Here is a 22,298-nt window from a genome sequence, read left to right on the forward strand (position 1 = left end):
TACCCGATTGTCAAATAAGAATATTTAGGTTGTTTGTATGATTTGACAAATGTTTCTGTCATAGTGTGAAGGTTCGGGACACGGCATTCACCTGTGACGTGTGGCAGGCAATTGCGCGAACACGTTTGCGATTATTTGTTCTAGAGCTTGAAGGTTTGCTGTTAAATTTTGCCTTTGGACAAAGCCATTGTGCATGTGCATGTCAAGTCAAACAGTCCAAATATTCCTCAATATCTAATGGCTGAACGGCTGCTGGTTTAATTTGAGATAGATGAAGAAATTATACAAGTTTAGTACATAGTTTTTTTTAAATTTTATCCAGCCACTCAGAAAATATTGAAATTATATTAAAAACGTTTTAATCTCATATTGAATATTTAGCTTAATACAAAAATATTACAGAGCACCCTCCAAACTGGACGAACTGAATTTTTTTCACCCTTCAGTTTTTTAAACTATTTAATCCCATGGAATATATGTCATATATATTTGCAGTGCAGTGTGAAGTTTGAGTAAAGAGGAAAAAAAGGAGGTAAGTGCCATGTCAACTGCTACTGTTCTGGTGGCAACGCGAAGGTTGTGGGAGGAGATATGCAAATTGAACCTTTTGGGCTCCTTTTAGTGGCATGTAAACTCACAGTCAGTGCACTGACGGATGTCCTCAGAACAACTCCAATGTATGGGGTCAACTTTTTCAGGTTAATTTTTGTATGACAGTACATTAAAAATAGAAAGTGATCGAGAACATTTGCAGACTTTGCACCAAATTATTGGAAGAAGATTTTTAGAATTATAAAGGATTTTTTTGTTTGTTTGTTTTGCCTCAAGAGACTTGGATACGGTGTGATGAAATCCCTGACAGCCCCAAGTGTTCTCGTAGCAGTGACCTTATATCTGTCATTTGTGGACGCAAAGTCCTACCGACCGCTGCCTTATGATGTCTACGAGCCGATGGAACACCATGGCCTTGGAAAACCTACTAGTAGACACAAGTAAGTTTTGGTTTGGTGGTTTGGTTCTGTCAAATGAGCAACACCATATTTGTAATTGTAACTCACCAAAAACGTGATTGCACATTTCCATGTCTGTTTGAAAGGAACCACTGTGCTTATGTCATGGAGAAGACTGTGTCCTTCACTTTGCAAGACGGAGCGGCCCCATATGTTAAAGCCGACTACAACAAGTGCTCCTGGCATAAAAAATGCCCAACTCTGATGTGAGGGAAGACATTTTCTATGCATTCAAGTATACACAGAAATGTTCATACTAGTGATGGCACTGTAAATTATTCTCAGTCATGACCGTTTATTAACTGGTTTTATGTGGGTCCTGATTTGCTTACTCCTTTGAAAATAAGTGCTGCATGATGATCAATGGTCTAATACAGTCATTTAGTTTGTTACAATTTATTTTACGCCTTCCTTATTGTTTAGCCTTATTTTTTCTTGGTTTCTTGTTCGAAAAAAAAATTTGCTCTCAGATTGACTCTTCATGCACCCATAATAAACAACTGACTTATTAAACGCTTGATCATCCATCCATCCATCCATTATCTGCACCGCTTATTCTGAGTAGGGTCGCGGGGGTGCTGGAGCCCATCCCAGCTATCTTTGGGCAGTAGGCAGGGGACACCCTGAACTGGTTGCCAGCCAATCGCAGGGCACACAGAGACAGAAACCTCACTCGCTCATTCACACCTAGGGACAATTTGAACCAGACAATTAACCTGAAATGCATGTTTTTGGAATGCGGGACGAAACCGGGGTGCCCGGAGGAAACCCACGCAAGCACGGGGAGAACATTCAAACTCCACACAGGAGGTTCGATCCCATGACCTCAGAACTGTGCCGCACACGCGCTAACCATTGCGCCGCCGTGCTACCCGCTTGATTATTCAATCTGTTATTATACCTTATCATTTTGGTCACTGGGCAGCACGGCAGCGCAGTGGTTAGCGCTTGTGCGGCACAGTTCATGTCATGGGAACCTGTCGTGGGTTCAAATCCAGCTCCAGACTTTCTGTGCGGAGTTTGTATGTTCTCCCCGTGCTTGCGTGGGTTTCCTCCGGGCACTCCGGTTTCCTCCCACATTCCAAAGACATGCATTTCAGGTGAATTGGCCGGTCCAAATTGTCCCTAGGTGTGAATGAGCGAATGAGTTGTCTGTCCCTGTGTGCCCTGCGATTGGCTGGCAACCAGTTCAGGGTGTCCCCTGCCCACTGCCCGATGATTGCTGGGATGGGCTCCAGCCCCCCGCGACTCTACTGAGGATAAGCGGTACGGCTAATGAGATGAGATGAGATGAGATTTTGGTCACTATCACCTACACTTGGGAACCTACATAACATACATTTTAATCTAAAATATGTTATACTGAGAGTTCAAGGGCCTTGTCAAATATATACAACCAACTTTCCTGTTTATAGATTAACTGACGAATGGCAAAAAAATTAAAACTGAAAATTTTTATTTGACATGATGCCACCCAGCTTTTTCCGAGTCAGCGGAATAGTGGGTTTTAACAAATACCTCAAACAGTTCAACTGTCAAAACAAGTATAACATTTGTTCAGTTGCTATTCTAAATTGTTTTAAAAGATAAGAGAAAACCAAACTATAGTATAAACCTAAAAAAATGTATTCTCCACAGGTATCGCCTGATCTATAGACCAATTTATAAGGTGGCCCATAAAACTGTGACTGAACTGGAATGGCGCTGTTGTCCTGGCTTTTCCGGCTATGGTTGCTTGGATGGACCTCCAGTTTATCAGCCTTCCATAAAAAGCATGCCACCATTCGGAAAGCCACAATTCAAGAGACCACTGTACAAAGGTCACATGATTCAAGCTTCCATTTTTAAGCCACCATCCATCAACTCAATTCCATGGAATCAACCAAATGGGGGTTTCAACTCTTACCCAATGCACAACTTTAGACAAGCAGGATCTTCTAGTTTTTCAGCTACCTCTTTCGAACCGTATCCAGATGGACCAGGCCCCCTCCTGAACCACAGTGAAGAACATCTTACAGAGCAGGAACAAGAGCGTGATCAAAACCAGGGAGCAGTGGACCAACGTCCAGAAGTTACCCACACTCCTATTGATGGCGAACCAACCAAAGGTAAAACAAAATGTTTAATGATGCTGTCTGCTTTTGATTTTGGAACTGTTTCGATGCTAAGGACTTCTTTTATTTATTGTAGACATGGCTTTAGACAACAATGAAAAAGAAGAGAGGATATATCAAATAGAGGAGGATGTGCGACGTTTAAGCCAGGGCTTAGAGTCCTTGAAGGGGACTGTCAATGGCCTGGAGGACAGTCTGCGGGCATCCTTACGAGAGGATGCCAACCGGATGCTGACAGCTCTGCTCTCTGCTGCCCCCAGCTCTCTTTCTGCTCTTCCTGCCTCTAGTCCCTCCACAGTAGGCTTTGTTGAGCTTCCTGGGGCCGATCCTGAAACTGCCGGTCTCGATGGCAGACATGTCTTTTCAGGGATCACCGATCTCATTACAAGGATAGAAGAGCTAAGGACCGAACTGCGGGCCAAGACGGCAGAGCTTCAGGAGCTCAAAGCTGCTGTATTGAAACATGATGGAGCACTGGAAAAGTTTTCAAGCAGAGGAGGCGATGCATCAGATGCCACATATTTTGAGAGGGAAGACCAAAAGACCACTGAGCAGCTCCTGGATGCCAAACTGAGTGCAGCCAGTGCAGATATTCTGGGTGGATTTGAGGAGCGTGCAGATAGTGCAGTGGACAGATGTGAGGAGAAAGCACAAGATATACGCCGTCTGTGTCGCGGGGACCAAACTAAAAGGCAGGAACTGATGGAAGAGGCTTTGGAAGAAAGCACAAGTGACTTAAAGACAGAGATTAAGAGCCTTCAGGCAAATATCCGTGTTTTGAACACACAAGAAAGCTGTTGCGCTGTGGTGAGTGGGCTGAGTGACAGGGTGCAGTTGCTGGAAACGTCAGTAGCAGGCCTGAATAACTCACAAAAACATCTGAGAGGGGAGTTTGGGGGTCACAAAGACCACATTGAGGGAATGCTGGAGGGGCGCCTTAAATATGTCGAGACTAAACTCAACCTGACTGGACAACCAGTAAAGAGAAGCAGCGTCTCAGACAAAACCAAGACAGAGCAGGGCCTGGAGGCCAGAATAGAGGGCAAGTTGAGGGACCTCGAGGGACGCCTACTGATGGCTCTGGAGGAACTGGGTAATGCAACTGCCCCTGCACTCCTGGAGGGACATGCTGTTCCCACCCTGGAGACAGAGTTGGAATCTCTCAGAGGGAGACTCGAGATGGATGTGAATAGAGTGCAAAAACATTTGAGCAACCTAGAGGTTCTTTGTTCTTCCTCCTGTTCCTCATCTAAGACAGCTATTTCCATTCAAGGGGACGACGCTTCTTCAAGCAGTGGCCTAGTAGAGGATCAGAAATCAGAGGGTCTTTTGGCGATCCAAGTCGACCGTTTGAACAGCCTCAACGTCACACTACAGAACATCCTCAGGCATCTGAAGCACAAAGAGCTGCAAGAAAAAGAAGAAGGGGAGCTTACTATTCTTAAGTTCAATGTTCGCTCCGTCAACCATACGTTGAAAGGTATTCAGGAGTCACTGGGTTCCGTTGTCTACCAAGTGCGACGAGTTAACGACTCCTGGCATGAGAAAGAGTCTCGTCTGGCCCAACAGATGAGAGGTGTAATCCAACTGGTTCGACATCAGGCTTCTATGCTTGGTGCGGGTGAGCGCAAACTCAGCCGGCTCAGGGGGGATTTGCATGAAATGAAGCGAAAGCTTGCTGACGAGGTCCGGGGATGTCATAGTACAGCTTTAGGAGTACAAAAAGAAGTAACACAGGTTGGTGGACGAGTTGCCAATGTGGAGGACAAGTGTAAAAGTCTTCATAATTTAGCAGAAGATCTGGAGAGAATTAGGGCGGAGTTGGACGGACAATCCAACGGGTTTTTCCTGCAATTTAACGGTACTCTTTCCAACCATTCGCGGCAGTTGTCCGAGCTGAAAGATGAAATCCGAAACTGCACCTCAAAGGCTGAGTCCACGCAACAAAATGTTCACCAACAAGCGCAACGAGGGGACACATTTAGTTCTAATTAGTTCTGATCATCAGGAAGTCAACTTCATATAAAGCTGACAGAGCTTAAATGTTCTGCTATAATTGTGGAAATCCACTAAAGCCTATATTTTTCTATTGGGCCGTGATTCTTGTGAGTGGTCACACCTGCACTGATATCCAAACTAAGCTTGCTGCAAACTAACATGCAAATTATTGACAGACTGAATTTTACTTGACTCATGAAGGAAGTCTTTTAGTTATCACAAGCAAATATTTTAAATTTTTCCCTAAAACAAATTTACTTTGTTGTTTGTTCAAAATCGCCCACAAAATGGGTGTTGTATCGTTCAACGATAAGCAGGTAGTTGCCTTGCATGGTTGACACTGCTATCGGTGTGTGAGTGTGTGTGAATGGGTAAGTGTGAAGCAAATTGTAGATAGATAGATAGATAGATAGATAGATAGATAGATAGATAGATAGATAGATAGATAGATAGATAGATAGATAGATAGATAGATAGATAGATAGATAGATAGATAGATAGATAGATAGATAGATAGATAGATAGATAGATAGATAGATAGATAGATAGATAGATAGATAGATAGATAGATAGATAGATAGATACTTTATTCATCCCCAAAGGGAAATTCACAATTGTAAAGCGCTTTGGGAGGTCTTCAGTGATTTGAAAAGCGCTATATAAATGCAAACCATTTACATTTACATTTAAACAACCGACAAATTGTTTAGTGTTGTGCCGATAAAGTGCATACAAAGTGTCTTTTTTTTTTTACATAATTTAGTTTTGATACTTTTTTACACAAATATTCATATACCAATGCAATCATTAAATTAATTTCATTTTATTTCCAGCAATTTGTGTCCATGTCCAAAAATCTGTCATGTATGTCCACGATGCACACAATATGGTTTGCCAAAATTAATAAAAACCTTCTGTAGTGTAAATGTTTTCTGGGTAAAAATATCTTAAAAAATAAATGACTTTTTGTCCAAGAAACAAAGACAATACCTCATTAGATAGTTTTCCCTGAAAAAAATGCTATTGCCTAATGTTTAGACGTTTGCCAAAGTATGGGTGTACGCCAGAGATGTCCAAAGTCCGGTCCGGGGGCCAGTCACGGCACGCGATCATATTTCTCTCTGTCGGTAAGTTAACAATGTGTGGCCCACCAGTAGACTAGAATACAACGCCTTTATTGTCATCACACAAAATGTCATGAAATTCAAAGCTGCTCCGTATAGTGCACACATCATGGGTGTAACCAGCCCATTTTTAGGGGTGCTCAAGCACCATGAAATTCAACCCATGCACCCCCCAATATTATAGCTTTCTAAAACTCTCTTTGCCTTAATAAAGGAATATATATCTATATATACATACATACATATATATATATATATATATATATATATATATATATATATATATATATATATATATATATATATATATATATATATATATATATACAAATATGTGAACAACATAGCGTCGCAAACACTTCACATCCTTGTTATTTATTATTCCTGTTTTTATTATTTAAATGACTGAATTCATATTTTTAATGACTGAAGATGTTTGCACGTGGTTGTTGGTGTAGAGGAAGAGAGAAAAACACTCTTAGCACACTGCTTAGCACCTCCAAAACTCTGAACTTAAAATCACCCATGGCACATATAGGCATAGAATTTACAGTAACATAGAATTTAAAAAGTAGAAAATAGTGATTAAGAATATTAAAATTATCATTATGCAAAGAAAGATATACATTTACACAACACTAGATAGGACACAATATAATAACCCATGGGCATCAACTGAGATAGCAGTGATCAATAGTAGATATTGGTTATTAACAGACGTTAACCACAGTATAAAATTACTTTGTACAAAAATATAAATCCACAGTTTCACCAGATGATATTAGTATCCCTCTGCACACCTTAGTCTAGGCTTTTTATGCGAATTTTAGCCCACCCCATTGGCGACATGCCGTCTGTAAAAAAAAAATCTACTGTGAGGGCCGCCACTTCCCACACAAGTGGTAATTGGAGTATTTTTTTACCGAAATCCAAAACAACTGCATCCGCCTTGATTGCCTAAAGACTGTGGCTATTTTTTAAAGAATAAAATATCAAAAGGCACTGCCAGACAAAAACATGCTAACAACATAAAGCTAACTGAAAATAAACGCTGTGAAAGGGTGAAGCACCTGAAAGCTGTTTTAACGGCACAGAAGCACTTTTTCATTCGACCCTGCGAGTCAAATGAAAATGCTACAAAGGTCACTGATCGCCAAGCACTGCAAACCTTTCATGCAGGGTGAACTTATTGAAGAATGTTCAAAGAATGCCAGGTCGAATAGTTAGCCCTCACACAATTTAAGCTTACCAAATCGGGCCTGCTTTCTGAAAAGTTTGGACACCCCTAATGTAAGCCATTCATGTGAGGGCATCAAGAGAAAAAAGATTCAGATGCTATTGCAAAGCACAAATACATTTAAAAAAATATAGTTGAAAAAAGACATCGTGTTCCAGATGAAAAAAAAGGTCTAAGGGTCAGTCTACAACAGATAAGTCCATTAAGTAACCTTGTGTCCAAATCCATTTTGCTGCCGTGCACATGCATTCAGCATTCCAACGGTAGGGTTGAAGGTGACCTTGCTGAAAATCCTTCTCAGACAAACAACATAATAATGACAGAAATGGAGAGGATGAACTCACTGCACTTCTCTTTCATCTGTGATATCAGGTAGGCAAGATATGATCGAAAGTAATGAATGACATGTCACCAAGAGGACGGAGAGAAAGCGACTGAACAGGTTAGTTATTAGGTCAATAATTTGGTAGGGAATTTTATTTCATGTACACAGGAGCTTTTTTTTATATGCTTTTGAAACTATGATCCATATTACTCATGAGTTTTTAATAAAAAAAATTAAGTCCCTCAAAGCTTCTACTGTATTGATACAAAAACACCATCTTCTTTGTATCCAAGATGTATGATTCCTTCAGGACTCTCCTGGGGTCCGGTGTGTGTGTTACTGATGCAACATGATTAAATGGGTAAATGGACTTTTACTCACACAGTAAATTTGTTTAATCTATTATGTAATAAAATGTATAATATTGTTTCTTTAAAAGAAAAAAGGATTCCAACACATATGGATATATAAAACAAAAACAAAGCGCCATGGTCCTTTTGTTTGGTCTCATTATGGTGATGGTAAGAGGCCGGACAGTTTGCATGAGAACTCACAGACAAGCATGAGGATGGCCTCACTTTGGAATGGGTAAATAAAAAGCCTGAGAGTTGAGAATACAACAACAGAGATGCAACAAGTATCTGAAAACATAAGCGTGATAAAAGACAACATGACATCCAACCGCTCATTTTAAGTGAACATGCTCAGTTATCTTTGCGTAACCATTTCCTGTCCATTGATTCAAGCCTTAAAATATTTATTCTTGTGGCAGTTGATTGGTACGAGAAACAGGGGCAGTCAAAACTGTAGCTTCTTCTCCAAAATCCAAAGAGCATGTGTAAAAATAGGCAGACAACAAAATGGAAACCTTTGTTGAACTTGTTATACACTGTGCATCCCAACTTAAAAAGGAAACAGTATGAGTTTCTACGGTGATATCACAGCTTTTAAATGGCCACTGTACTGTATGTTACAAACAAGTTAAAAACCCGGACCAGAAATTAGGTCTGTATAATAGTCACTCCCAAAAGATAAAAGCTCAAATTCAATAAAAGAAATGCAAAATAGAAAGACACCAAAGAGTAATTTTCAATATTGAATTTCACGTCATCGGGCCGAGAACTGTTACTGGGCTGTGGGTTGTTTACTACCGGGCCGCACAGAAGTAAATAAAAGACGGCTAATTTTAGAAAAAAAAAAGTTGTCTTTTTTTTTTGCTTGTACCGTGCATACCAAGGCGTATTTTTTTTTTACCACCCAAAAAAGTTTGGGTGAATTATAAACAAATTGTCATAGTATTTTATCACTGTATTTGAGCATATTGCTGACCACATTTGCACAAAATTGGATGCAACGAGAATCAAACCTAAAATGCTAAGGTGAGAGCATTGGATCCTAACCAGCAGACCACTAGGGATGTAGATGACACAGGAAAAGGCTTTTTTTTTTTCATAATTACACTATTTTACTCATGGTACCACATCGTTGAACACACAGGGCCATGATTAAAATCATTTACTGACAACGTAAACTGTGAACACAATATCAAAATAAAATTTACAATGTATTTATAATAATAAATGACCACTGTCACAGAAAAACGAGGCAATAGAACTGAACTTTTTCATGATGTGGTCTTGGAATTTCATCTCTGAACAAAAGCAGTGGTGCTTTTACTACATTTCAGTTTACACTGACCAGACAAACCTTAAGTCTGACCTGAGGCCTTGAGAGCCCTAGAGATCCATATTCCTGCTTGGTTTCCTTGGGTTTAGGGTCTTACCGAAGTATTTCCAAACACGTGTGCCGACTGCACGCTTGTCAGAAATGTTTTTTTTGTCCCTATCCAAGTGTTTGAGTGAGTGAAATAAGGCTCATTGTGTCGGGTTAGCGCGAGCAGCCTGAGAAGGAGCACGACCCCACTCGGGGTTTGGACATGGCAGGCCTTTGGTTTGCGGCGGCCTGATATGCCGCAGGCTTTAGCGCCAATCTGCATGAGTGCCCGCCATCCCTTGAGTAGATTTCATGACTGTCAGCCTGCGAGTTAGACAATCACATGCCAGCGTCATTGTGATAAACCACGAAAATGATAGATAAAGAGAAATAGATATGATTCAGCCTTTTATCTTTTTGTTTTAATCGACAAAAGAAATAAACATGCCGCAAAAGACCATGTGAAAAGTGATGATGCATATGATGTTCATGATGATGCATGAGTCACACATCTAAAGTTGACGAGGATGCACAAGTGCAGCACAACTGCTATGTAGTTGAAGTAGATAAGTCGTAATATTTTGAGTCATCAAGCTACATTTGGTGATTGTTTGGAGCATTTTTTTTAATTATCTTTGTGCATCTCTGGATACATTAACGCGTTTTCAATGAGAGTGTCTACATGGCTGATGGACCTGTGTGTGGGTTGAAAAAAAAGAGGATGGGTAGGAGAAGGCGAAGGAGGAGGAGCAGGAGGATGATCTCTTAACTGGCCTCTGTTCCCTCTCCCTTTGCAGTTCTGTTTCTCTCGTTGATTCTGTATGGCGCCGGATTGTTCTCTCTACTCCTTCTCAGTGGCCAACTAGAGCTCCCGTCCTGTGTCCTGTTCTGCACTGGGCCTCCATGAGTTTAGTAGAGGATAATAAAGTCGTCCCTGCAAGGTAAGCACCTGAGATGCTTAACTTTTACTCCGCTCAAAACCTTACAAAACAGAAATTAACAAACACATTAATTATGGACAGTAAATTCATCGTCAGGATTACAATACTAGTGTTTGACTGTATATGCCTTTTGATTTAGCAGCTTGAAAAAGCATCTTCAGATTGAGAGGAGTTTCTATATATTCTCTTAGTGTTTGCTGAAGGTCAAACAAGGTTGAAAAGTACAATGTGGTGAATGTAGAGTTTTGCCAATGCAGGCATGACTCAAGCAAGACCAGCGATGACATCACAGTAGAAACGCAGCACACTCACTTGTTCATTTTCCCATTTCAGGGACAACTTGTCTGCTTATGTATGTTTTTCACAACTCTCATACAGCTTGCCAACATGATCGTATGAATGCTGTGAGAGCACATAAATCAAACTGCTTCCCGGAATGTTCCGGATTCTGTTGCCAGGGCTACCTGACCTGAGAGATGTCAAATGTGATTTGCCTTCTTTTTTGTTTCTTTCTTTCTATTTTTCTTTTTTTTACTTCTTTTTTGTTTCTTTGTTTCTTTCACCTCTGTTTTTTTCCTTTCTCTCTTTCACTTCTTTTCTGTTTGCTTTTTGTTTCTTTATTTTTACTTCTTTTTTGTTCCTTTCTTTCTTTCTTTTTGTATAACGGGAAGCCTTCTTGACAATTAATATTGAGAAGAAATACTGTATATGGTGCAATTCTGTAAAGCGCTCGTCTTGGGATCAAGAGGTCGCAGATTCGATTCCAGGCTTGGGCAAGACACTGAATCCCTAATGCCCCCGATACCAGGTAGTTGCTTTGTGTGGCTGACACTGCTTTTGGTTAGTTAGTGTGTAAAAGGGAAAAGTGTGAAGCACATTGTAAAGCGCTTTGGGAGGTCTTCGTTCACTTGAAAAGCGTTATTTAAATGCAGAACATTTGGAGTAATACCGGGCTTAAAATGTAAGATATACAGTAATTCCAGTTGATAAACATCTAGCTTAACAACAAATGTCGTTGTTTTTCTTTTATTCAGGATCTGTAATTCCCACTAATTGGCTGCGAAGGTAAAAACTTGATGTCAAACTGGAGCTAAATGTTTATGTGAATCATGTCCAGATCCTGTTACATAAGATGTTACAAAGCATTGTTTGAAAGAAAGCCTGGCAGCCACTTTGTCATGCCGCAGTGTAAATTGAAGCTCACAATGGCATTCACTTGTCGCTGTCAGAGATTTTCAGCGCAGGGTGAACCTGGTGCCCTTTAATCTCACAAATTTACGAGTTACGACTTGATGCTGTAATTCGCTCCACTCGTTTGAGGGGATGCTAGGAAGCAGCACAAAGTTTGAGCTTGGGGTGATATTTTAAAAATGACACAAGTCAGAAAAATATTTAAAAGGCTCACAATCAACAGAAAACCTAAAAAAACATCATGTTCGGATCTTTATCCGAGTTTTTTTTTTTAGCCAGTTGCATACATTCATGCAAACCCTCAGTACGTATGAATGCAAAAAAATTGGAGATGTTTGTTGATCGCTGCTAGTAACGGCTTCCACGATAAAACTTTTATTATAATTCAACACAAACACTCAGTTGGCATCATGAAAGATTTCCAGTTGAGAATGAGAGTCAGAAATACTGAGTAACTTGTGATTTCAGGTACGATGAGGGCTGCAAAATTAATTGAAAGGGCTACCCAATAATTTTATGCTTTTGATGGATAATGAATAAATATGAAAAATAAAAACAAATCAAAACCATAACAGGTACTTATGTGAAGATGAGATGACAGTACTGGCCAGCCTGCTTTTAAATGTGCGGAAAATGTGTGTAGAGTTCCTCAACTTGGTCACCGTACCCTTTAGCCAAGAGAGCTGTCGAAGCTCAGGGAACAAATGCAGCCAGAATGAGCTGAAAGCACAGGTTATGCATTCTGGTTTTTCTAGGCTCTTAGCATCTGCCCCCACCCAGGAGAGATTTTTTGTCCTTCATTATCCACAGACGTCACAATGTATCGTCACGCAACGTATAGATCAGACGGCATCAACTGTGTAATCATGGGATTGGTGCTCTCTGTGGCAACCCAATAAAACAAAAACTAAACTCATCAGAAGGATCAAAACGGGGCATGAGCATTTTTCTTGGTTGTGATGCACTCAGGCAAGGGCTTTTCTAAGCGAGACGGGGCGCTTGTTTGCGTCACGATTCAAATCTGTCCCTTGATCTGCTGTGATTAATTCTGTGTCGATGTGGCCTTTGAATAGCACTCAAAGCATAGCAACACATTTCTCTCCTGCTAATGTGACTTCCTTTTTGTTTCTCATCCTGCCTTAACGCGGAAGGTAATAAAGAGATAAGAAAGACTGTGCAGAAAAGCAACAACTCTGGCGTATGTATCATCTTCGCTCAGCAAGAGAGATTCTTGTAGTAGGGAATGTCAGACGACAGCAAAGATGGTGAAGATATTTGTATTCTTTTGAGTGCAAACCTCCACTAAAGATGTTTTGTGAATGAAAAGCATTGATTAACAACTCTTTTAAAAGGAATATAATTGTGAGCTTGTTGCAGGTTGGACCCAAACCCACAGGCAGGGTTTTGGCAGTTTATTGTTAGTGACAGCATTAAAGCAAAAGCGCTCTGCATATCGGAGAGGGAGAAAAAATGTCAACAAAAAACAGTCCAAATAAAACTCCCAACTAGAAAACTGCAGGAACTCCTTGGTTGTTTCCGGGAAGGCATCATGGGGCATGTCCACATTTAGGCCCAATCTCATTCCTCTTACTTGGCTCTGAGAACCCTCCAGTGAGGTCCCTCCATTGGGAAGTCCCTTCAGTGAGTGGAGTGCAAAGTGAAGATTGTCCTCTGAGAAATTGGACGGGACTTGCAAGGTTCCACCCCAGTCCAGTAGATGGCCATAATCCGTATTGGCTGTAGACCTCAGTGATGTATTGGCCTACGTCACATGTAAACAACTCGAGTCTCAACCTGTCGTGTGGCAATTGGAGAGTCAGTGCAACTTTAAAAATGCCCGCTACAGCTGTGTTATTACCGATTACCTGGAAGCTCATCACCTTTTTCGTGTCTCCAATCAACGGAGGGGAAATGCGCGATATTGAAGACGGCTTCGGCGCTATGTAGCACTGATTCATCTTTACAAGGTACGTCCACTCATTAAAAAAATGACCCGTTCGGTCAAATACAGTAATGGTTAAAGTACAACGCACGTTCACATAATACCCTATGTTTGTGTAGACATAAATGACAACTTACTTATTAGTATCTTAATGACATTTTATGACATATAGTAGGGGTATTTAATGTGTGACACGATGAAAAGTAAACAAACACAAGAACAGTCCACCTGACCTTTAAGCTGACATGATCGTCACCAAACATCCCTGTAGGAACCAAACACCTTTGTTCATAAAGAATTTAATTCAAAAGAGTTGTCATTGGATATGAAAAAAGATCATTTCTACATTTTTCATGATGCATACGTCACAGTAAAAGCTGCCTTTTTCTTTTCTATGCCCACATTTATGTCTAAATTGTTTATCTTATCTGTTGTGTTCCAGAGTGGCCGTCCCATAAGCATGGACGGGTTGGACAGGAATGTTCCCATCCTGTGCTTATGGTTCGATATGGAGTCAGAACTCATTCAGGACTTAAGGTTGAACAAGAACGCCATGTGGGCCCTGCAGGAGCTGCTGAAGAGGGAACAAGCCATGGCTGGAGGTCCTGATCTACGTGTACTGGCTGGCCCACGGTCTGTCCTACCGTGTGGTGTCACGGGTCTTCAGTGTTCCCAGGTCCACCGTACACACAATTGTCCACAGTTAATATGTAATAAATGACCCAAAAGCCATGTTTCAGGCCCTAGAAGTCGGAACCACATTTGCATCCTGTGCTTTTCTGCATTACTATTCAATAAACGTCTTTATTTTGAGTATCACCTTGGTGGTTCATTTCATAATGATGTGACATACTGTGTGTGAACTCTGTGACTGTTGGACAGAAAACAACTACAAATCACTCTGGGTTAAATAATAGTTTACTTTCAGAAAAACAATCTCAAATTGGGCCGAAATACACAATAGTAAATAAATAATGTGTCACAAAATGTAACAAAAATATACCAATACTTCCATAAAACTAGGAAAATACAAACTGGAACTTCATTGAGTTCTTAATAAAATAAAATATTTTCCTTTTATAAAATAAAGAAAAACTTGCAGGGATGTCACTGTTCTGGAAATTTGTCCACGAGCTTCCCAAAAGGGATCAGGAACCGCTCAGTTTTGGCCTCATTGTATTCAGTCCTTTTCTGCACTCTGGGAGACTCCTCTTTCAAAAAGTCAAGGAGTGTATCGTGCTCCCTTTTTTTTCTGGGTAATTTGGGGTTTGGCGCCGGAGTGGAATATGCCGACAACATGCCCGGTGATGTGTATGGTGTAGTAGCTGTGATGGTGGCCAGCTCTTCCACAAGACGTTCTATATTGGCCTTTAGGTTGGGTGGAAAAAAAACAAGAATTGCTTAATACTGGTGTATTGTACAAAAACAATTGTGTATAGGATGCTGAACAAGTTGATGTGAGACAGGAAATTATAGGATGTGTTCTGGATAATCATTTGATAGTGAATAGATACACAAACCTGACATGTTATTCTTATGGCTGTAAGAGCCTTCTATTGGCCAGCATGACATATGCTTTAGAATTGTCTCCACATTTGGACAACATTTTGAGAAGGTAATTAGTTTATTTAATATGTGTTTACAGAGAAGGCAGTGGACTATGTGATAGTTATTTGTTTCAACTGTATTTCCACGTCAAATTCGGAGACATTACTCATGATGCATGATGAAAACTAATGCATTCTCATCTCACATGAAAGAATCATATTGTAAATAAAACACGACACCCGAAATTGTGTGCAGTAAAGAAGCGCATATATCCAGAACGTTATTGTGACAATGCTGCTTTAGCGACTGGCCATGTAGATGTAAAAGCACAACTCGTTTAAGATAGGCTGGGATAGGCTGAACTGTGATTTTTTTTTTGCACTGCTACGGTTTGGAGTGTGAAGGGTTTTTTGCAGCTCCCTCGGTAGATTTGTGCACTGTATAAAGTAGCGATTTTGCAATGTTCATGTTTTAACGCGAACATACGATTTTCTATTGCATTTAGGTCTAACTAAGATATCTCAAATTATTTTGTTGCAAATACGTGCGTAGTTGTGGAATATGACTTATATTTGTGCGGTTACTTTTCAGCCATGTTTGTTGATATTGAGAAGTCTTCTGGGTAGTCACTTCGCTCCAAGTGAGGTACCGACCTCCCTCGATCTGAAGTGGTTATGTCATGGGTTGAAGGCACTTCTCCCTCGGTCTTGAAAGTATTGGGACACATCCCATTTTCACGTGAACGCGCAAAACCAAGTGACTAGGGCAAATAGCGAGTGAAAGTGCGAAGAATGGGACGCAGCCTTAAAGTGTAATTCGACAAATGGGGCTCTCATTTGAGTTCTTAAGTACCTTGATGGTAATAAGGGCCAGGTGTCGGAGATCAAGTTGATTTTCCACTGACAGGTGACTTCTGGCGGACGGGGGCGTACTGGATCTTCACATAAATATTTGTTAAGAAGACTTAAAAGGCAACAATTCAGCAACAGCACATTCAACAAATACATCGAATGTTTCTACGTTATTTGGTTCAGAATCCTATGGATTTTCGGTATAAGCAATCATGGTGTGTACACAATTTAGAGTAAATTGTTGTGTGGTTCTTATCCTCACACACATTTTATTTCTTTTTTACTGCTGTATGACACGGTGAGTATATCACACTGAGAAAAAGCTTGAGGAAATTTTAGGCCAAGTGGGGTTCTTTCCTTTCCTGATTTAGTGTTCACAGTCTATTACGAAAAGTTCATGGCAAGAAGTGAGATAGCTGCTGCCTGTGCGCATGTATTTAAAACAAATAAACTCATCTGTATTCCAATGTTGTAGATGGGAAATGCTTCAGACACAACAGCCGCCACGTTTAGCTCCACGATTTCCAAGGAGTACGACATCGCCATGGGGTCACTTTACATCATCTACTGTGAGTACACTCATTGCAGATCATCTGAGGATGGCAACCAGATGAACAATCTCCTAACCCCCCCAGTCATGCTGTCCCTCCTGGGAAACTGTGTGCTGCTACTTGTTGCACATCACAAGCGCTCAAGCTTGAAGCCACCAGAGCTATTTATCATCAATCTCTCAATCAGTGACCTTGGAATGACCCTCTCGTTATTCCCACTGGCCATACCATCGGCCTTCGCACACAGGTTTGCCAACTGCTTTTTCACACACATTTGCTTAGTATTCATAATGAAGGTAACTCAAATGGAATAGATGTCAACAGGAGCAAGCAAGATCGTGATATAATCATTTACTGTGAATTAACTTTAGCGCTAGAATATGATCAGGTAAAAGTGGTACTCTGTACTGTGTGGTTCACTTGAGAGAATGGATGAGCAGCGAATGTTGAAGAGGATCTATTGAGCAGAAGTAAACGGAAGGGGACCAAAAGGAAGGCTGCGATTGACATGAATGAATAGTGTTATAAATGCACTGCATGAAAGAGGTCTAAATGTAGTGGAAGCGAGAGCTCTTGATGGTGATAGGAATGAGTGGAGAGGTGTTGTAAAAGGATAGTGGGATGTTTGGACGTGTTCTAAGGGATGGGCAGGGCACCTTTATGATACGGCAGGGGTAAACCAATGAAAGCTGTTAAACAGAAGAGTGTGTTGTGTAACCCTGACCCGAGTGACATGGCCGCTTTCTTGTGTCCCGTTTCATCTGGAGGGACTAAAAGCATGACCAACTTGGGTGCCGAGGTGCTTTACTTGTTTGGGTGTTTGGGCATTTGGGCTGGCCATGGTCATTTTTTTGTGTTTTTTGCCACTTTTTTCCTTTTTTCTTTTCTTCGTTTTTTTTGTTTTTGTGTATGTGTTTGTCTTGCTGTCGGTCACCCCTCTCGAGCAATATGACCAGGGTGGGTAAGTGGGTAGGTGGGTAGGTAGGTAGGACTGGCCACAGCCTGCCCTATTTTCTTTCATCCTCTGCCTACAGATGGTTATTCGGTGCCCTGGCCTGTCAACTCTACGCAATGTGCAGCGTGCTGTTTGGTCTTTGCAGCTTGATAAACCTCACTGTCCTTTCCTTGGTGTGCTGCCTCAAAGTTTGCTTTCCAAATCTTGGTAAGAACTGGGATAAACAGCCAGCAACTTGCAACCATGCAACACAAACAGCTAATTTTATGTTCTGTCTTTTTTAGGCAACAAATTCTCCCAGGCACATGCTCGCCTCCTAATGGCCGGAGTGTGGTTTTTCGCATCTGTGTTTGCAACGGGGCCCCTGGCGCAGTGGGGACGATATGGCGTGGAGCCGTATGGCACGGCATGTTGCATCGACTGGCACGCAACCAACCGCCATCTTTCGGACTTGTCGTACATTGTCTGCCTTTTTTTGTTTTGCTACGCCTTTCCCTGCACCATCATCATTCTTTCCTACTCATATATCCTGGTGACAGTGCGGGGGTCCCAGCAAGCTGTCCAGCAGCACGTGTCGCCCCTGACCAAGAGCACCAGTGCACACTCGCTTATTGTCAAGGTTAGACCCAGTGAGTGTTTTTCTTTAGCAAAATCAAGATGAGAGTAGAGTTGTGCAATTCAACATGAACTTCTATACTCCCATAGCCCTCATTTTAAATACAGTATATGACAACATATAACCTGATGGAATATGTAACATAACCTTTCAACTATACAATTATGAGGGTGGATAGAACCACACTACCATACTATCTTATTGTGAAGGACTTTAAAGTGATCATGGTCTTAAAAAAACCGGAAAGATCATAAGATTGCTCATAGAGCCAATTCTATTTTTTCTTAATTCTATGGCAGATATTAATTCAGGAGCTAGTTTCAAATGCTAGGGTCGCGACTCGCAAGCACATTCCCCCCAAAATGTTAAAGATATTTCGCTTAACTTTTATTTAGAAAAAATGTTCGCTTAGAATTTGTTCTAATCAGTTGTTTTTAGATCGAAAGGAATGTAAAATGGCAGTTTGTGGCTGATATCAGACTGATTCAGTCAAAATGCTAGCTTTCAGAAGCAGGAGCCAGTCATTTATGCAAGTGTCACAAGACATTTTTTTTTAAATTTTGTTTAGAAACTAACGCTGACGTAAAGACTCTGTTTTTAAATATCAATAGAAAGATAGAATGGTAGTTTGTGACAGATATCAGCCTGAATATAATCCTGATGCTAGCTTTCAGAAGCAGGAGGTGGTCGTGATTGACAGTGTTGCAAGCCCTTTTTTTCTTCAATAAATTAGACATATTTTAATTAAATCTGGCTTAGGAACTAATGTATGATAATGATTTTTTTTTTATTAACAGGTAGGTAAAATTGCAGCTTATAGTGGATATCAGCCTGAATTCAGGCCAAATGCTAGCTTTTAGAAGCAGGAGACAGTCACTAATAAAAACAAACTTTGGCTTAAAGAGTGTTTTTTAAGATTAACGGGAAGGTACAATGGCAAAAAAAATCTAAAAGTCTAAAACCATTCAATGAAAAAAAAACCCAATTGTGATGAAAATGTATTCCTGTTCCTCTTTTTTCAAAATTTTGGGCCCTTGGTGCTACAAATATTTAAAAAAAATTAAACTTCTAGTGGCCATTAACAACAAATGGAGTTCAAAGGAGTTGTTATTGAAGTTGAAAAAATAGTTAAGCACATGCAAATATTTTGAAGTATTTTCCAAAAACTTATATTTATAAATAACTAAGATAAAAAATAAACTGTATACAAACAGTCGAATCAATGTCGGCCAGAATTTTGCGCAGGGTTGGGGGATTACTTTAAAAATGTAATCTGATACAGTTACTTGATACTTGTTGAAAAATGTAATCAGTACTTATTGATTACATCACTACCAAATATGATATTAAAAGACAAAAATAACAACATCAATAAAATTACTGCATTTGTTTAAGATAAATAAACAATGTAAACTTGAAAAAGAATTGAAGGAAAACAAGGCTATGTAGTTGCTTGTAGTTCTACATAAAAGTGCTCAATTTTTAACCATGTAATTTCGTGTACTAAGCAAAAATAAAACATTCTACTAAAAGGGTCCCCAACGTGGTAGCCGCCCAAGAGCACTTCAGTAGCCCGGGACTAGTTCTGAAAATAGCTCAGCGGTTGGTGATCACTGATGGGTCGTAGTGATTTTCTTAAAAAATTGATTTCTAACTAGCCTGAGAAATCATGGACTTTATCAATGTATTTAAAAACAATGTTTTAGTAATTTGACTGTTTTAAATCAAACGCTACTTTTAACTATTACAACCTGGTATTAATATGATAATAAAATTGTAACAACATAGTAATAAAGTAAGTTGATATATTAGAAAACTATTTAAAACTGGAAGCCCTTTTGAGCTGAAGAGTAACAAAAAAGTAGTTGTCAGTTTCAAAAAGGTTGGCGAACCCTGGTCTACAACATAACCCTGGCATAAAAGAAAAAGACCTAAACAAAGGCTGTTTGTGGTTTTATGACACATGTAGGATTTGCTGTCTATTCTTTTTTCACAGCTTTCAGTTGCAGTGTGTGTTGGTTTCCTGGGGGCTTGGACCCCATATGCCGGTGTAGCCATTTGGTCAGCGTTCAGCAATGCCACACGAGTTCCTGCTTCTGCCTTTGCCACGGCCGCCATCTTTGCCAAATCCTCCACCATCTACAACCCGGCTGTCTACCTGCTGTGCAAGCCAAACTTCCGCCAGTGTCTCTCCAGACACATTGTGGCAAGACGAAGGATATGTCAGTTGAACCGACAATCGGGTTCCACCCTGCAACACAACAATGACGCCAGCCTCTTAAACTTGAAAGCGGGCACATGTGAGGCGTGTCTTCAGGACCATGCGAATCCCTTGTCCAGTCATGTAAGCAGCGCCCAAAGGACGGCTTGTGTACTTAATGGCTCTGTTTATAAAGAGATGACACTTAGCCAGATCATTGCCACACCACTGGCTGACTTCATGTAATGGCTCGACCTCCTTCACTCATGAGGCCAAGAAAAGACAGGAGCTCCGATACCTATGATGACATTACCAGGAATGTTCTCCCTCTTCTTTTTTTGTCAGTGTTAATTAATTTATACCCAGAGCTGACTTAACACATAATTTGTGTTTTACTTCGTAAATTCTTGACTTCATGCCGCTACTTTGTTTCTATATTTTAAAGACGGTGGCATAAAATATGATGTAGCTTCTTCTTCTTTTTTGCGAGGCGAATGGGGTCAGCGGCGACTTCAGACGCGTCCAGGGCCATCCTCGCGGATCTCGGCGCGGCATGTGCTTGGCAGCTCGCCTCAGCCTGCGCCTAGCAGCTAGCTTAGAACTTTGCGGACCTGGGGAATCCAACTGCTTGAATAAAACAAAACATCACAATGTTATTTCTGCTCAGGGCTTTGAATGTGAAGGTCAAGAAATTCATTTAAGCACGGGTAAATGGCGGGTACAACTATGACTCCGTTCGGTAGCCAATGTTCATGAGACAATACATACAAAAATCATATCAGGGTTCTGAATTTTAGTCAGTACATTACACTTTCTTTTCTTTTGAAAATATTTTTGTTGCACTTATGCAAATATGTTACTGACAACTTAATCAATAATTGACTGCCACGCTTGTTTATTGAGATTGACAGCTGCAGTCACATTTTACAAAGGAGTGTATTAATCGTGGCACAATAAGCCACTTTTCTGTACTGTACTAGACATTTCCCAACTGATTTTTTTCTAATGTAAGTAAGAGAAGAATGAGTTCGTTTTTATGGCTGTTCAAGCCTGCGGCTCAAAATCCAGTGCAGCTTGTGAAAAGAAAAAGTGGAATTTCTTTCTTAAATTTGTGAATGTGGCTTTGAATCAGGTGTGCTCTGTAGTCCGGATCTATGGTACTCTTTAAGATTATATGTTTAAGATTTATTTTGGCAGGGGGAAAAACGTGCAATACTTAGGGCAGCAATTACATTATAAATCAGATGTATCCTTTTTCGATCCTAATCTTCGATTAATCAGTAGATACAATTAAAAAGAGTTTCCACACTCTGTCTGAAAACAGGATCATTTCAAAATAACAAATTGGGAACTTAAATGTATAATGTTTCATGGTGGTTTGTTTGTTGTGTAGCATCCGTCGGAATTCCTAAGTAGCTTTTTATGACCAAAAAAGAACTGTTGTGGCTACCAAAGTAGTTTGAATATGACATGAGCCGTCATATTTGGAAATCAAACACAATGCTTAATGTGATGACAAGTCATTGATGAAAAGCTAAGAAATTGTATTATTGTCAATAAAGGAGCTGCACTTGCTTGTTCAAACATCAGGCAGGGAAAACAGTTGATTGCTTGGGATGTCTTGTAAGAATTACATACTAACTGCTAACGTGAGGCAGAGATTTTTAAGCTTCAAAAGTCATTACTTTTCAGAAGACCAAAAATTAAATGAAATAAAACCATGTGGGGCAGCACGGCAGCTGAGTCGTTCTGAGGTCATGGGTTCAAAACCAGCTACCAGCCTTGCTTTGCAGAGTTTGCATGTTCTCCAAGTGCTTACGTGGGTTTCCTCCCACATTCCAAAAACATGAATGTCAGGTTATTTTGACGGTCCAAAAAAAAGTGTAAATGAGTTATTGGTCTGTCTCTGTGTGCCCTGCGACTGGCTGGCAACCAGTTCAGGGTGTCCCCTGCCCACTGCCAGAAGATGGTTGGGATGGACT

General features: G+C 40.4%; 2 protein-coding genes across 6 annotated transcripts; both read left to right on the forward strand.

Annotated features, from left to right (window-relative positions):
* The first annotated feature begins 846 nt into the window (after window positions 1-846).
* emilin3a (elastin microfibril interfacer 3a) lies at window positions 847-5,335 on the forward strand. The gene is made up of 4 exons (XM_088330047.1): window positions 847-992; window positions 1,097-1,216; window positions 2,649-3,118; window positions 3,201-5,335. Exons 1-4 carry the CDS (start codon window positions 847-849, stop codon window positions 5,117-5,119), a joined length of 2,655 nt encoding a protein of 884 aa, XP_088186173.1. The 3' UTR covers window positions 5,120-5,335.
* A 4,718-nt stretch (window positions 5,336-10,053) lies between these two features.
* On the forward strand, window positions 10,054-22,298 carry LOC148370087 (opsin-5-like). 5 transcript variants are annotated; one of them, XM_088330052.1, is made up of 7 exons: window positions 10,054-10,246; window positions 10,319-10,462; window positions 16,470-16,563; window positions 16,630-16,792; window positions 17,580-17,707; window positions 17,785-18,119; window positions 20,113-22,298. In XM_088330052.1, exons 3-7 carry the CDS (start codon window positions 16,470-16,472, stop codon window positions 20,560-20,562), a joined length of 1,170 nt encoding a protein of 389 aa, XP_088186178.1. In that variant the 5' UTR covers window positions 10,054-10,246; window positions 10,319-10,462; the 3' UTR covers window positions 20,563-22,298. The 5 variants fall into 5 exon arrangements, with proteins under 5 accessions (XP_088186178.1, XP_088186175.1, XP_088186176.1 ...); XM_088330049.1 differs by having other exon boundaries at window positions 16,470-16,792; XM_088330050.1 differs by having other exon boundaries at window positions 10,054-10,222; window positions 16,470-16,792.

The sequence above is a fragment of the Urocampus carinirostris genome, chromosome 3 (assembly GCF_059441175.1).
Source record: "Urocampus carinirostris isolate Australia breed hairy pipefish chromosome 3, RoL_Ucar_1.0, whole genome shotgun sequence".
In the NCBI taxonomy this organism is placed as follows: domain Eukaryota; kingdom Metazoa; phylum Chordata; class Actinopteri; order Syngnathiformes; family Syngnathidae; genus Urocampus; species Urocampus carinirostris.

Coding starts and splice junctions, on each gene's coding strand:
- LOC148370087 (XM_088330048.1), top strand. Junction 16,793..17,579: donor CCATCGGCCTTCGCACACAG/GTTTGCCAACTG, acceptor CTCTGCCTACAG/ATGGTTATTCGGTGCCCTGG. Junction 18,120..20,112: donor CACACTCGCTTATTGTCAAG/GTTAGACCCAGT, acceptor CTTTTTTCACAG/CTTTCAGTTGCAGTGTGTGT.
- emilin3a (XM_088330047.1), top strand. CDS start 847: ATGAAATCCCTGACAGCCCCAAGTGTTCTCGTAGCAGTGACCTTATAT. Junction 993..1,096: donor AAACCTACTAGTAGACACAA/GTAAGTTTTGGT, acceptor TCTGTTTGAAAG/GAACCACTGTGCTTATGTCA. Junction 1,217..2,648: donor AAAAAATGCCCAACTCTGAT/GTGAGGGAAGAC, acceptor TATTCTCCACAG/GTATCGCCTGATCTATAGAC.